This window comes from Cyprinus carpio, chromosome B3 (assembly GCF_018340385.1).
Source record: "Cyprinus carpio isolate SPL01 chromosome B3, ASM1834038v1, whole genome shotgun sequence".
In the NCBI taxonomy this organism is placed as follows: domain Eukaryota; kingdom Metazoa; phylum Chordata; class Actinopteri; order Cypriniformes; family Cyprinidae; genus Cyprinus; species Cyprinus carpio.
The window spans coordinates 18456748-18472419 of NC_056599.1; the positions used below are offsets into that span (position 1 = coordinate 18456748).

General features: G+C 41.3%; 1 protein-coding gene across 1 annotated transcript; it reads left to right on the plus strand.

Annotated features, from left to right (window-relative positions):
- The first annotated feature begins 4626 nt into the window (after positions 1-4626).
- On the plus strand, positions 4627-11405 carry LOC109056524. The gene is made up of 10 exons (XM_042720062.1): positions 4627-4946; positions 5089-5153; positions 5635-5761; positions 5855-6018; positions 6179-6330; positions 6435-6591; positions 6681-6774; positions 8723-8789; positions 8885-8970; positions 9094-11405. Exons 2-10 carry the CDS (start codon positions 5090-5092, stop codon positions 9944-9946), a joined length of 1764 nt encoding a protein of 587 aa, XP_042575996.1. The 5' UTR covers positions 4627-4946; position 5089; the 3' UTR covers positions 9947-11405.
- The last annotated feature ends 4267 nt before the right edge of the window (positions 11406-15672 follow it).

The following is a 15672-nucleotide window of genomic DNA, read 5'->3' on the forward strand; positions in this document are numbered from 1 at the left end:
GCCAGGGGCCGTCCTCACATCCAGGCTGTAGAATTTGACAAAAGAGCTCAGTGAGGACCATCCTGCCACAGCACATATATCATCCACTAAGGAAGGCTTGTGACGAAGCCACTGCCCTCGTGGAATGAGCTTGGATTCCTAAAGGCGAAGCGAGCCCGCACACCTCATAGGCAAGGTATATAGCCTCCACCAGCCAATGGGACTTTATGGTAGCACAACCTTTATTTTTACTCCCAAAACAGATGAACAGCTTAGATCTTCTGACCCTGCCTCCGGGAGGGAGAAAGATCGACAGAAACCTGTTCTGAGACCATAGAAGGACATTCCTCGCCAGCCTGCATAGGGGGCGAGAGCGTACCAAAAGTCTGAGGCACAAACTCACCATCACTGTACGGCCTGCTTTGAAGTGGCAAAGGGATGACTTGAAAGACTGAACGCGTGTCCTCATCGCGCGAGAATCCACATCTATCCCCAAAAAGGTTATCCACTGAGAAGGGATCAAAACACTCTTTTGGAGATTCATGCATAATTCCAGGCTGCTTAAATGATTTAGCACGAGATCTTGGTGAGAGCGTGCTTGTGTCTGTGATTGCGCTAATACCAGCCAATCATCAAGGTAATTTAGTACACGAATGCCCTGGAGCCATAATGGGTCCAGAACTGCGTCCATGCATTTCATGAAGGTTCGTGGAGCCAGGGCTAATCCGAAAGGAAGAACACGGTATTGATATGCTTTGCCCTCTAAAGCAAATCCGAGAAACTTCCTGTGTCTCTTGATGATCTGAATATGAAAGTATGCATTATTAAGATTGATCGTGACAAACCACTTGTTTGGTTGAATCATAGACAGAATAGATTTCACTGTCAACATGTTGAATTTGCTTGTTCTGAGCGCAAGATTCAAATGGCTTAAATCCAATATTGGCCACAAGACGCCATTTTTTTTGGGCACAACAAAATATCAGCTGTAAAAACCTGACTCCGTCTGAGAGGGGTGTACTTCTTCTATAGCCCATTTTCTCAGCAGAAATGACACCTCTTGTCGCAGCACTGTGGTTTCTTTTAAACTTACGATCATTGGAAGAATCCCACGGAAAGGAGGTGGGCCTTTTCGAAACTGAATGGTGTATCTGTAACGAATTATATGTAATACCCATTGCGGAATGTCGGGCAAGTGTTCCCACGCGGCTCGAAAATGCTTTAATGGCCTCAAGACCTCCGTCTGCAGCTGTGATGTCTCCGCATGCGTTCAAATTTTCAAGCACGGAAAGCTTGCGGCGTCGGTAAGAACAGGAAATGCATGTGTCAAGGTCACTGCGCTTCGTTGTATAGGATCCTGAAGCGTGTTTATGGTAGGATTTATTCAAACAGGATGCACATCGGGCCCCACTGCTAGCTACGAAGCGGCAGCTTTGTGGGCCGTCATAAACGGGCCGTCTTTGCCAGACCCTTAGGCTGTCCCTCGAACCTTGAAGGCTGAAGTGCGCAGAGTGTCTGAGAGGGTGCTTGGAGTGGTGGCTCACTCCAATGCTGCTCGAGGCATATTCTGCGGCGAGACAGTCAATGTTTGAGCCTGAGGACTGCAGTGAGAAGGTTGGATGTGCATTAGCGGTCCAAGAGCGCTCTCTAGTTGAGGGCACAGTCCCCGATGAACAGCAGAAGGATCAGGAACTGCTGTTAGGATCCTGAGGACGAGAGGTTTTCGCCATCGAGCTCAGGTCCAGTCTTTTGGCAGTCTCGTGTGGCGCCTCGGCAACCGTAGAAGTGACACAGCGGAGGTTGGACGCAGGAGCATACTTTGAGAAAACTTCTACCCTCGAGCACAGAACTTTCAGCTGCAGGCTGTCACAGTGGGGACATTTCGACAGGCCGCTAAGCGCCGGCTGCGCGTGATTCAGGCCCAGGCACACAATGCACCTTTCATGAGTGTCCCCCGCTGTGATAAACCTGCTATACGGCTCTTTACATTTCCGACAGCTCATCGCATCTGCAAAGAGGAGTGGAACACTGCTCAAAGAAGTTGTTGCTGAGAACGCAAGATGCTTTTCTAGGGCACAGAAAATTCGCTTTCGCTTTCCTAAAGGAAATGAAATCTGAGCGAAATAGTGCGCGGCACGCAGGTATACTATGCTTATGCATGCATAAGGCAGTGCCAAGTGCTATTTGGCCAATAGGATTGGCAGGATGGTACAGGGCTTCAGACATTCGTCACACCAAAGGGTGTTCCCATACGGTGACGTCACTGCAGCATTGAAGTGACCTATGAAAGGGAAACATAATTTCTCATAACAGATGTTCAAGAAATGCAGACTAAAAGATTAATAAAAATATAAAAATGTTTTTAAAATGCGGTTGCAATTATAAAAGTAGCTAATGACTAGTAAATCTTGCAGTTCTTTCACTATACATCGCAATTCTCATTGTGGTAAAAAGTTAAAAGTTTTGCAGCACTGCAACAATCATTTATTACATAATGTGTTTAAAATATTTTTTGTATAATATATATATTAAACCCCAAATATCCCCCCACCCCAAGTTGAACTCAAAAGTTGGCAGCCCTGCCTAACCAGGGAAGACACACAATGAAAAATTCTACAAACACCTACGTATCGCCGACTAAAAATCATTTATTAACACTAATTTCATAAAATTGTATTTGTCATCATTAAAGGGATAGTTCACCCATGTACTGTCACCAGTACACGGTTGGTGGCTTACTTCAAAAAAGTAGGCCTATATCAAAACCCATATATAAGCCATCCCCAGCAAACACAAATACGTTTTTAAAATGTTGGAACCCTTTTCACAAGACTGTTATGAAGCGAACGGTCATCAGCATCGTAAATCCTCGAAAGTTTTCCATATTTGTATTTTTTTCTTTTTTAAATGTATCTGTCAGACACAAGACGGGAACACAGAGGTAGGTGAACGTGTAGCAGTATTTATTGTGACAGAGGATTCAGACACAGGTGAAGCAACAGGAATAGTCTTGACACGAAGAAGGTTGGAACTTAGCTCTGGTTGTGATGGAAGTAGATGACAGAATCGGAAGGCGGCACAGAGGAATTGACGAGGAAGGAACAACGGGTATCCAGGGGAACAACAATGGTAGCGAGGGTTCAGGTAAGTACATGTGGGTCAATGCTAGATCAGACGAGGAGTGAGGGGAAGTGATAGTCCTTAAATGAGAGCCTGGTGATGATGGACAGGTTCTCAGAATTCTGGTGATTGTGAACGAGTAGGCGTGGCGTGTGGAGAGGGTGTAGGCTGTGACTCCGTGACAGTATGTACATTTATAACACTATTCTTTGTATTATATCACCTTTGCAGCAAATTACAAAAAAAAAAAAAAAAAAACAGTTAACCTAATGCGAGGGTGTTTCTAATGCAGTGTCTATGAGAGGGACAGTAAATTTGACATTGTTCTCTTTTCTGACTGCTCTTATCAGTCTCTCTCAATTTTTTTTCCCCTTTTTTGAAAGTCATGAAAACACACGTGGAGTTTTTCTTTTGCTATTTGAGCAAATGGGAATGCATAAAATATATATTTGTGGTACTTTCCCATTCACTGCTCTTCAAGTTTACCCAACTATGAAGACTTCCGCTGCTGAGAAACCCGGAAATGTGAAAAAGGTCCATTTACTGGGTTATTACCAGGAGGCCATGCTACTGTGAACTCGTTGTACGACTTTATATGTCATAACTTGTATCTTTTGGTATAGCAATAAATAAAGCCACTCATAAATGTGCGTGCATCCATTAATCATTTTGAGTCTAAAATCATACCATACAAGTGGTCACCAAAGCAGAACCCGAGCGAGATGGAAGTTGGAAGTTACCTTTTTTCCCACCAACGGCTCACACACACAGACAGACCATACGCACATGGCTCATTCTGCTTTTAAAGGGTTACTCCACCGCAAAATGAAAATTTTGTCATTATTTACTTACCCCATGTCGTTCCAAACCTGTAAAAGCTTTGTTCGTCTTCGGAACACAATTTAAGATATTTTGGATAAAAACAAGTAGGCTTGAGACTGTCCCATGGACTGCCAAGTAAATTACACTGTCAAGGTACAGGAAAGTATGAAAAGCATCATCAGAATAGTCCATCTGCCATCAGTGATTCAACCGTAACGTTATGGAGCGACGACAATACTTGTTGTACACAAAGAAAACAAAAATCATGACTTTATTCAACAATTCCTCTCCTCTGTGTCTCTCCAAATCGGCGTAGCACCATTTTGGCAAATCTGAGCAGTCTATGGGGCAGTCTCGAGCCTACCGGTTTTTATCCAAAATATTTTTGGAGCGACATGGGGGTAAGTGAATAATGACAAAATTTTCATTTTGGGATGGAGTATCCCTTTAAAATAAAACTCTGTCTGTCTGTGCTGGAGAAATGTACAAATAAATATTATAACATTTTAATATATTATTTTCAGTTTCAGATTCAGGTAGGCTATTAATGTCGAAATAAGTAACGTTAGATGATTTGAAACTGCATAAAAAGTTTATCTGAAATGCAGTCTCATTTTGCTCTTCCTTTTTTGGTCCTTGCATAATGACTTCCTTTTTAAGCTTGACTGTCTCATACGACTAATCTTGCTTGTTTATCTCTGACGTGGTCTCTGATGATGGGCTTTCGTGGAATTCTTCTGTGTTCGAGGCGAGCAGGAGATCAGGGTGAGCGCGGCGCTTGTGTTTTAGCGGGAGTCTTTGGAACTGCAGACCTGGTACGTGAGTTCCAGGAAACTTCGATACGCCCTTTTTGGCGACTTCCATGTTGTAAATAGGGAAGCATATGGTAGATTTAATCTACCCGTGTTTGTTTGCGACTGAAGCCGTATTTAACCGTGTTTAACCACTGCCTACTTGAGGGGTTAGGAAACTCGGTTTCTTTTATTTTCACTTTGTAGAAGAGGCGACAGACTGACAGTCAGAAGGTATGAAAACGTAACATTATGGCTATAGTTTTCGAGGAATCTTTAATTTAAAAAAAAATAAAAATTATTTTTAGTTTGTAACGTGTAATTGTTTGAAGCTGTATGAGGTAACTTAATGTTTGTGTTTTCATGGGACGTACAGGATGTTTCCCAGATTTCTTAAGTGTCAGATCATCATCGCACTCATTTGCCATGCATTTTGTTACGGTAAGCGTTTGTTTCGCTAACAATTTTTCCCTAAAAATTTCCCTCTTTGTATACTTGGATATAAAATCTCCATAGTTATATGCTGATGTCACTCTCACAAATGTTGCTCTGTACACTGTTCTTCTTTGTACAGCGTCAGTAGAAGTAACGTTACTGTAAAAAAGTATTCAAACTTCCCCATCAGCTCAAACATGTTATTTCTAATTGTTATTCGTTTATTCGTTCATTTATTTGTTTAAAACATGTTGATGAAAAGCTGATGTGGGTGTTTTATAACAAATTAAACACGAACGTGCTGATTGGACGACACCAGTTCTGTCAGATGTTTACCTTAGTTTCATACCTCAAAATGTTGCCATGTCCTAACTCCTTTTTTACACTATTTACTAAACTACTTTTATTTACTACAAAACAACTGTTTACTTGGGTCGTGTGTGATATTATTTTCACTTTTTATTTTAAATCTTTAAAATCACTGTAGAGCCCACAGAGGAGGACTTGAAGTGTTTTAATGACTATGAGAAAGAAATGAAATGCAGTCTCTCCACTGACCGTCTCAAAAGCTGCTCTGGATACAAGCTCAACATCTCACGTAATGTGTTCAATATGTGAGTGTTTGTACAGGCCTGTAGTTCCTCTATAACTAAATGCATTGCTGTTCATTTAGCAATCAGCTGACATAAATATATCTTCATTTGCAGGTTTCAAGAAATGTATGCATGTATCTTTGAGAGAAGTCATAATAGTGACAAATGTGAGTGCAGAATTAATGTGAAAGGGTTTGTCATAACAGAGATCTTTACTACTACACTTCTGGAAGGATCAAATGTTTTATTAAGCAAAACATCCAAGACTGAAGACTTCAGTGAGTATAAATGTTGTATACAAGTTCTTGTTAATCCTTTTCTGTTAGATTTGTAGAATTCACATGATTTTTAGTTCTAAAATTATGATTTTAAGAAGTTAAAAAAGTTTAATCCGACCTTATCTCACACGTTTACATATGTGTTTGTGGTTTTCTGTAGTCAAACCAAAAACTCCAGTCTTATCAGTGCAGAAGACTGAAAATGGAAACTTTTATGTAACTTGGGATGATCAGTATAAATTGGGAGGAAGACATTTTTTGGAAGACTTGAAAATAAATCTGGCCTATGGCATCAAAGGAGAACTTGAAAAGGTAAGGAAGATGATATATGATAAATAGATCATATGAACCCTCATAGACATATTCAGATAATAATGTATTATAAAGAACTAAAAAGAAAAACATTATTCATACAGATATCCAAGACGGTGCCGAACACTGTGGGATCCTTTGAAATTGTGGGCAAAAATCTCCAGCCAAATACCAACTACGTTCTGACAGCAACAATGAGCACAGGCTATAATGATCATAGTATATCTAGTGACCAGAGCACACCAGCTGAGTTCACCACATGTAAGTCTATCTATATTTGTCTCAAAGTCATTATTGTGACTGTGTTAATAGTCTTAGATAATCCATATAAATTTATACATGTTTTACAGCCTCATCCCCAAATGAAATAGCCAAAATAGTGATTCCAGCTCTCTGTGTTGGTTTAATCATCATCATTTGTGTTATCTTCATCTGCATTTTGAGGTGAGTTGTCTGTTTTGTGTTTTTCCATCATTCGATAACCAGGGTCTCCGCGGGTCCTTAAAAATTCTTAAAATGTCTTAAATTCGGATTCGATTGGTCTTAAATATATTTGGTCACATTACCGCTAAAATATCTTCAGTCTGACGGACCTGATGACTGTTTACAATCATTGGACAGACCGAAGAATTTTTCTTCTCCGTGGTAAGTTACTGCGTCATCAGAGAGAATTGCAGTAAGTTAGCAGAATACAGAATACAAGTTCACGCTGAGGCTCACTCTGTCTCTTTGTGAGAGACTTCAGAACAAATGAGCGTGACAGCACACATAAACTCAGAAGAAACACACTGAGGTAGAAATTCAGAATGTTTAGTTTATTCATAACATGATATAGTTAAGTAACACCATGACAAGTGAGCTATTTTGCTCAATATTCTCAAAACGCAAAAAACATTTCAAAACACCTACAGAGTGCACGCATTACGTGAAGTCTAGTGCACATGCACATTTAGAGTGTGCTCTTTTAAAGCATGATTCAGTCTATTAAAATACATTCAGAATGATCACAAATTCAAGACATGGGTGCAGAAAATGTGTATATTTATACCACGTCATATAGTTAAATCAATTTCCATCAATTTCACATGGAAGAGTGCCTTTTTGTCTCTCCAAAAATGACCATATACAAATGGAATATTGATTTTTTTACTACAGTTCAATAAACTTTATTAAGTTTTATTAAGAGACTTACGTTTTAGACATCATATTGCCTGTTTTTGCACTATTTCACCAACAAAAATAATTCCAAACAAATCCACAGCGCTGTTTTGCGTCTTTGAGCAACATGACAGTGTTGCTGTTTTGTTCCTGAATAAATTAACCATTTAAATGATTTGGTTCAATTGCAATGACTCACTTATTAACAGTGACTATCTACAACCTACTGGCATTTTTAATTTCACATTGAAAGTATCTTTTCATTTTTAAAATCATTTCAAATATCAGTATTCAACGTTTTATGTTTAATATATCAAATTATTTATGCATTTGTAACTGCAGGTTAAATGCATTCATGTTCTGCATTAAACAGTGTGTAAATACTTCTAAATGCCACTTCAGGTGCAGCTTGTGTCTGGATTGCAAAGATGAATTTTGTTGATACTGATTTCATTTGCTTGGTAACAGCCCAAATGTCTTATTATTCTAATTCACTAATTAAATGTAAGAATTTGACTTAAAAAATAATGCACACTTATAGAAAAAATGGCTTTATAAAGGTAAAATGCCCATAAAAGGTAAAAATCAATTTAAACTTATTGGAAAAGATTAATTTCTATCTGACCACCACACAGAATATGAAGAATATGAAAAACTTTAGGAGTAAGCTGTCCAGGAAAGTCCTTAACATACCAGCATGATAACACCCTATAGCATATATTGAATTTATTGATAAATTGTAATAATTTGACATGAAAGATGATGCATACATCTAAAAAGGTTAAAAATAGGCCTTTGTAAAGGTAAATAAAAATATGCAGATTTACATATGTACTGATGCAAATATGGCTTCAGAATAAATTGTTTACTCCACCAAAAATCTCAGTGATGCAGTTATTTTGCAGGGATATTTTGTATGGAATATTGTCTGCTGACATTAAAAGTTCACTGTATATTGTAGTAATAAATATCATATATTACAGCAATAATATTTTGTTTTCTTTTCAATTTAAACACATTAAATATTACATATATGAATGTAATAAAATGTGTATTTCCATTACAGGTTTAGGTCTTAAATTTCATATAAGGTGGTATTAAAAAGGTCTTAAAAAGTCTTAAATTTAACTTGTTCATGTCTGTAGAAACCCTGATAACAAAACTTTTTACATTTTTGCTATTCCTTCACGCATCCTTGACAAATTCAGTTCTGACACACTTTACTTCATTACAGAATGAAGATGAATTGGTGGGACAAAATCTCCAAGCCAAAAATAGATGCCAATCTTGGAGAGGAGAAGGTGGGAGAAAAATCCTGCAAAAAATCAATAATGTTAATAATTTGTCATAATAATGATCACAATACATCCCTTATTTTTTCTCTCATGTTTAACAGGATCATATTTTGCCTCCATCTGTTCTGAAGTTCTCCTCGATCCATGTAGAGATCCCAACACTGGACCTTCATGAGGATAAGAAATTGTATGTTCTTTTGTTTGTTTGTTTGTTCTTTCTTTTTTCCCCAAATAAATTCAGAAACATGTGACAGACTAGCGTCATTCTAGTACTGATTAATAATGCCTCAACATGTTTGTCTCCCTACAGGATCTCAGCATTATCAGTAGATACATACAATGAGAAAAATTCCTACAGTAATGAGTCAGCACCAGTGGATTATGGCCAGGCTTGCACTGGTAGCCCTGAAGAGAACTTCAACACCATTGACATCGCATCACATGTCGAGCATGCCTTGGATGAGGTGTTTCAATTACCTCCAATCACAAACAACCCATCACCGTTATCCCCCTGCAATCAGGTTACTACGAGCTGGTCAATCAAGTGTGTTAATGGTATCAGATGCTCAAGAGAATGCAACCGTGCAAACCGAGATTCGGGCAATTGCTCTGGCTCATCGATGTTCAGCAATATGTCATATTTGGGATCAGCCACTGATGATTCTTTATTCCTGGATCAGCTGAGCCCTGATCGTTACTGTCAGTCCGGCAAGCGGGAAGTTTCAGACTCGGATGCAAGAGAAAGCCAGTTTAACTCTCCCACTAATACTCTGGAAGACGGCTATCAGTGCTTCAGCAGTGTTTTGGAAAAAGGAAATGATGCAGATGTTTGTGTGAGCCTTTCAGATGATGTTGGTGCTGATGAGAAGTGCATGAAGAATCTCATCACCAGCACAAATCCACTCTATCCTTCTCTTATTCTGCATGATGGCAGCGTCACACCAAGTGATGAAGGATATCAGGCTTTTCAAGGCTTAACAAAGAGCACAGAAGGACAGTGGAGCACGAGCGTCAGTACTGAACAAGCACTTAATGCATGTGGAGCTTTAAAATTCCCCCAGAGCACCGGCCAAGATCCCACATCTGTGCTGCAATGTTCTTGGGCCCCTTCTTTGCATTTTTCACCCGGCATTCAAATAGACAGTACATATCAGTGTGTTTAACTGTGCTCTAAAAGCAAATGATAAGTGCATGCCTGAAACATTGAATTCATTTTTGCATGTAATGTCAGCAATCACTATGAATTATTCTTTTGAAAATGGGGCCAGTAATAATAAGAACCATGCAAACTTTGTCCATTGTTTGTTCAGACTCAGAGCCAATGCCTTGAATTTAGTTTGTTTAGTTTCTACAGTAAGATGTTGAAAAGTGCCTTAAAAGGATGCACCACCCATTGAAATGATCTCATGCCATCCCAAATGACTTTGTTTCTTCTGTGAAACACAAACAAAGCTTTTCAGAGGAACAATCCATCTCAGTCAGTCCATATAATGCAAGTTTATCTTAGTAAATGATGAGAAAATATTCAGTTTCTGGTGGTTTCACTTTAAAGTCGTGGGGAAGTCGTGGCCTAATGGTTAGAGAGTTTGACTCCTAATCCTAAGGTTGTGGGTTCGAGTCTCGGGTCTGCAGTACCGCAACTCAGGTGCCCTTGAGCAAGGCACCGAACCCCCAACTGCTCCCCAGGCGCCGCAGCATAAATGGCTGCCCACTGCTCCGGGTGTGTGTTCACGGTGTGTGTGTGTTCACTGCTGTGTGTGTGCACTTTGGATGGGTTAAATTCTGAGTATGGGTCTGAGTATGGGTCACCATACTTGGCTGTATGTCACGTCACTTTCATTAAATGCCTGTAGGGATCATGTACAGTAACTATTCTTGTTATTCATACTTCTTTACTACTCTATGTTACACAAAATGTCAAATATGAAACTTAGTCAAATTTTCAAATGCAAATTTTAAAGGCATGATAACAAGACTAACATGCCTAAAGATAACAATAACAAATAATGGCTATGTTTAAATTTGTAACTATTGATCTCTATACAGTTGCAATGATAATTTCTTAGAAATTATTACCAGCAATAAGAAACTTTGGAGGATTCACTCTTTCAACAAAAAGTGTTATTTACAGCGACTTACTCTAATACTCTAATAGGAAGTCATGTATTATTTTTCTTGGCATTCACATTTTTATTCTATTATGTGGCATTATAATGGCATTATTACAGGGTCTATGGCTTCATTACAGGGTCTGTACTTGCTGTCTCAGTCTGTATATTGAACTATTTTTTAATAGGATGTTTCAACAAAAACAAAAATATGTTTGTATATAGGATGCATTTAGATGTAGATGACACTGTAATATTTTTTGTTTTGCTATCATCAACAGGACAATGGCTTACTCTTCAGGTCAGTTCATAGACAGTTAGTGTCGGCCTGTGTACAGTAACTGTGCTGTCAAACAGATGATTGGTATGTGTGTAAAAAAACAACAACATTTCATTATTTTTTGTATGTAATCTCTAGTTGTTCCACCACTATGGTATTCACTTCTCAATTAAGAGCAATGTAAATACAGCCTTTGTTTCTACATTTCTAAAATAAAACATCAAAATGTTGAAATGGAGTCCTTCAGGTGAATTTCAAACAAGTTTCCACAGGGCTATTGTCTTATACTGCCTACTATGAACCAGGAAGCAAAATTGTTTTTCTGTGGAAGGCACATAAACTGAAGTGCACTTTATGCTTAATAAATGAATGACACCTTATGCAAGTATGTAAACAAGGGGCACAGAAAGTGGTATTGTAATCCAATGCTATATGAATATTGTAAATAATATATAACAATAGACTATGAAAGCTGAAGTATGTAATTATTGAAAAATGTCTTGAGATAAAATATGATCATACACTTGGCATAGGCCTATAAAGTTCTTGTCATGCGACAGAAAAATGTTAGAATAGTTGGACTGTTGTAGCCCTGGGTGGCGTTAACCATGTGCAGTTCAAAAACGGCCTCATCTTTTATGATACATTTAGGTGTGGATGACACGTTTACTTCTGTTTTAGTATGAAATATCGTCGATATTTTTAGATTAGTCATTTGGATGATTGCAGCGCCATCTGCAGGGCGTTTACGTGAAGTACACAAACACTGAGCAAAAGTCTTCCAAAGTAACACTGTACAGGTGTAACAGAAGTCCTTTCTGAAGTTTCACAGTTTCGGCCCCAACACTTGCATGCTCCATTCGTTTTCTAACTGCATGTTTTCTTTAAAAAAAAATGGCCTCCAACAGCAGCTTTCTCTGTTCTTTTTCTATTCTATCTACTTGTTTTCTTTTTATTTATTGTTTAAAAATCTCTAATACTAGTGTTTCCTTTTCATTTTCTATTCTATGTACTATTCTAAAAAAAGGAGACTTGTCATTGCACTTGCATATTATTGCTCTTTTTTGTTTGTTTTGATTGCTTCTATTGTCCTAATTTTTAAGTCACTTTGGATAAAAGCTTCTGCTAAATGACTAGATGTAAATGTAATTTTGTGACAACTGAACTTCGTGACAACTGAAATGACAAGATTTTTCTACTGGGTTTCAACAATATCACAATTATACACAATCATGATATAATTTTTTTCCCCTCTCACATCCCAGACTAGTAGACATGTAACCTGTTAGGATATAAGGAGGCCTTTACATTAAAAGAAAGAAAGAAAAAATAAGAAAAAATATTTGCGTCACCGTATGGGAACACCTCTCGGTGTGACGAATGTCTGAAGCCTTATACCATCCCGCCAGTTTCACTGGCCAAATAGCACTTGGCACTGCCCTACGCATGCATATGCATAGTATACCTGAGTGCCGCGCACTATTTCACTCAGATTTAATTTCCTTCAGGAAAGCGAATCTTCTGTGCCCTAAGTAAATCATCTCGCGTTCTCAGCGACTTCTTCATAGAGCAGTGTTCAACTCCTCTTCGCGGACGCGATGAGTTTTCGGAAGTACAAGGAGCCGTGTGGCAGGTTTATCACGGGGGGGGGGATACCCATGAAAGGTGGGTAGTGTGTTTGGGCCTGCATCATGCACAGGCAGCACTTAGTGGCCTTTTTCTTGCCCTCATTGTGATAGTCTGTGGCTTAAAGTGCTGCGCTCGAGAGTAGAAGTGTTTTCTAAGGTCGCTCCCGTGTCCAACCCCCGCCGTGTCGCTTCTGCAGTTGCCGAGGCACCGCACGAGGCGATGGCTTGGGAAGACATGTGCAACATGGATTACGAGGACAGCGTTGTGCTGGAGTTCTCTCCACGTCGCTCATTCTCCCCGACTCAAGTGCAGGAAATAGGCAAAAACTTTGTGGAACCCGTCGTTTTTGCCAACGAGGATTTACAGCCCACCCCGGAGGCCTACGATGCTACCTCCTTCGGTTGTGGGCCACATGACAACGGCGTTTTGTCCACCATGGCCTCAGAGTCTGAGGACATCATGGCTGACACATGCAGCTCTCTCCCTCCCAGCGGACAGGAGAAGCGTGCTTCCCCCTCCAACAGCAAGCTGTTGGATGTGGTTTCCCGCGCGGTGAATAAACTGGGGCTGGACTGGGAGGTTGAGAAGGCCGAGGCCCAACCTTCATCTAAGCTGGACGACCGTTTTCTAACCAGTTGTACACCTGCACAGCCCCATAGGCCTCTGCCTTTTTTCCCGGACCTCCACCAGGAGGTTTCGAGGTCCTGGAAACAGCCTTACTCGGCGTGCATTACAAACACTGTGGCTGCGGATTACCCCACCATTTCTGACATAGCGGACCGTGGCTAACAGCGATGCCGCCAGTGGAAGAGCCTCTCGCTGAACATCTCGCGCTTAATTCGGCCACGGCTTGGAACTCTTGCCCCCTTCTTCCTTCAAAGGCATGTCTAGTCACGTCCAACCTCGTCAGTAAGTCCTACCTGGCTGCAGGTCAGGCGGCCGCCTTGCTCTACTCGATGGCAGTTCTTCAAGCCTACCAAGCGGAGCTCTTAAAAGAACTTGACGAGGTAGATGGCATCACACCCGAGGCTGTGAAAGAGCTGCAGTGAGCAACAGATTTGGCGCTACGCACTACCAAACACACTGCTCGAGCAGCGGGCCATTCTATGACTGGTATGTTAATGGTAGAGCGCCACCTTTGGCTTAATCTCACCGACATTAAGGAAAAGGACAAAACTTTTCTCATGGATGCCCCGATTTCAAAGGATGGTCTGTTCGGAGAGGCGGTCACCTCGGTGGTGGAGAAGTTTAGGGCAGCGAAACAGCAATCAGCCGCTTTCCGCCAGCTGATTCCTCGCAGACCCAGAGAAACTGAATGGCATCAAGCGCCGGTGGCACGATCATGCTCAACATCCTCCCCCCGCCAACAGGTCGCCTCACGAGAAGAGCCTTCACCTATGCCGCCTCCTCGTAAGGATTGGGGTCCTAGAGTTTTTCCACCTGCTCGCCAGCGACAGCGAAAAAGGTTAGACCTGAGCTCGACGGCAAAAGCCTCTCGTCCTCGGGCCCCTAACAGCAGTTCCTGATACTCTCGCTGTTCGTCAGGGACTGTGCCCTCCACTAGAGAGCGCTGTTGGACCGCTAATGCACATCCAACCCTCTCACTGCAGTCCCCACGCTCTAACATTGACTGTATCGCCGAAAAAGGCGCCTCGAGCTGCATTGGATCGAGATACCACTTCGAGCGCCCCCTCAGACACTCTGCGCAATCCAGCCTTCAGAGTCTGAGGGACGGCCCAAGGGGCTGGCAAAGACAGCCCATTTATGATGGCTCACACAGCTGCCGCGTTCTCGCTAGTGGCGGGGCCCGATGTTCATCTTGTTGGATTAAATCCTGCCGTGCACTTCCCTTGCTTACAGACGCCGCGAGCCTTCTGTGATCGGACATTTCAACGCATATGGAAACGCTGCAGCAGGCGGAGGCTCTGAAATCACTAACGCTTTTCCCGGGCCGCGTGGGTATGCGAAAAGGCCCGCCTCCTTTCCACGGAATTCTTCCCACGGTTGTGAAGCCAAAGGACATTGCAGTGCTGCGGTAAGAGATGTCAGCTCTGCTGAGCAAAGGGGCTATAGAGGCAAATTCAAGATGTTGACGGTAAAGTCTATTCTGTCTCAGATTCAACCAAACATTTGCTTTGTCACGATCAATCTCAAGGATGCATATTTTCATATTCAGATCAACAAGAGACACAGGGAGTTCCTCAGATTCGCTTTAGAGGGCCAGGCGTATCAATACTGTGTTCTTCCTTTTGGCTTAGCCTTGGCTCTTCAAACATTTACGAAATGCATGGACGCAGTTCTGGCCCTGTTGCGGCTCCAGGGCGTTCGTGTATTAAATGACCTGGACTATTGGCTGGTGTTAGCACAATCGCAGACTCAAGCACACTCTCATCGGGATCTTGTGCTGAATCATCTAAACAGCCTGGGCTTACGTACTAATTTCCAGAAGAGTGTTTTAATTCCCTCTCAGTGGATAACCTTTTTGGGAGTAGACTTGGACTCTCCTGTGATGACAGCAAGATAGTCTCTCCGGCAGGTTCAGTCTCTCATGTCATGCCTGAGCCACCAGTGTTGTAGTCGAATCACCAACTGTCGAGTCCGAGTCGAGTCTCGAGTCCCAGTGTTCGAGTCCGAGTCCAAGTCCGAGTCACCAGAGAAGAGTCCGAGTCGAGTCCAAGTCGAGTCACCATTACCAGAGTTCGAGTCCGAGTCGAGTCTCGAGTCCCCAGTGTTCGAGTCCGAGTCGAGTCTTGAGTCCCGTATTCGAGTCTGAGTCGAGTCTCGAGCTCCCAGTGCCTACATGTCTCCACTCGGGGACCTTCAAAGAACTGATAAAATGTATTGAGTTGGTAGGCATTGAAGTCCATTATAT

What these genes read in the sequence shown, in the direction of transcription:
- LOC109056524 (XM_042720062.1), top strand. Translation starts at nt 5,090, where the DNA reads ATGTTTCCCAGATTTCTTAAGTGTCAGATCATCATCGCACTCATTTGC. An exon ending in ATCTTCATCTGCATTTTGAG is followed by an intron (nt 6,775 to 8,722) that starts GTGAGTTGTCTG and finishes ACTTCATTACAG; the next exon opens with AATGAAGATGAATTGGTGGG. An exon ending in CCAATCTTGGAGAGGAGAAG is followed by an intron (nt 8,790 to 8,884) that starts GTGGGAGAAAAA and finishes CATGTTTAACAG; the next exon opens with GATCATATTTTGCCTCCATC.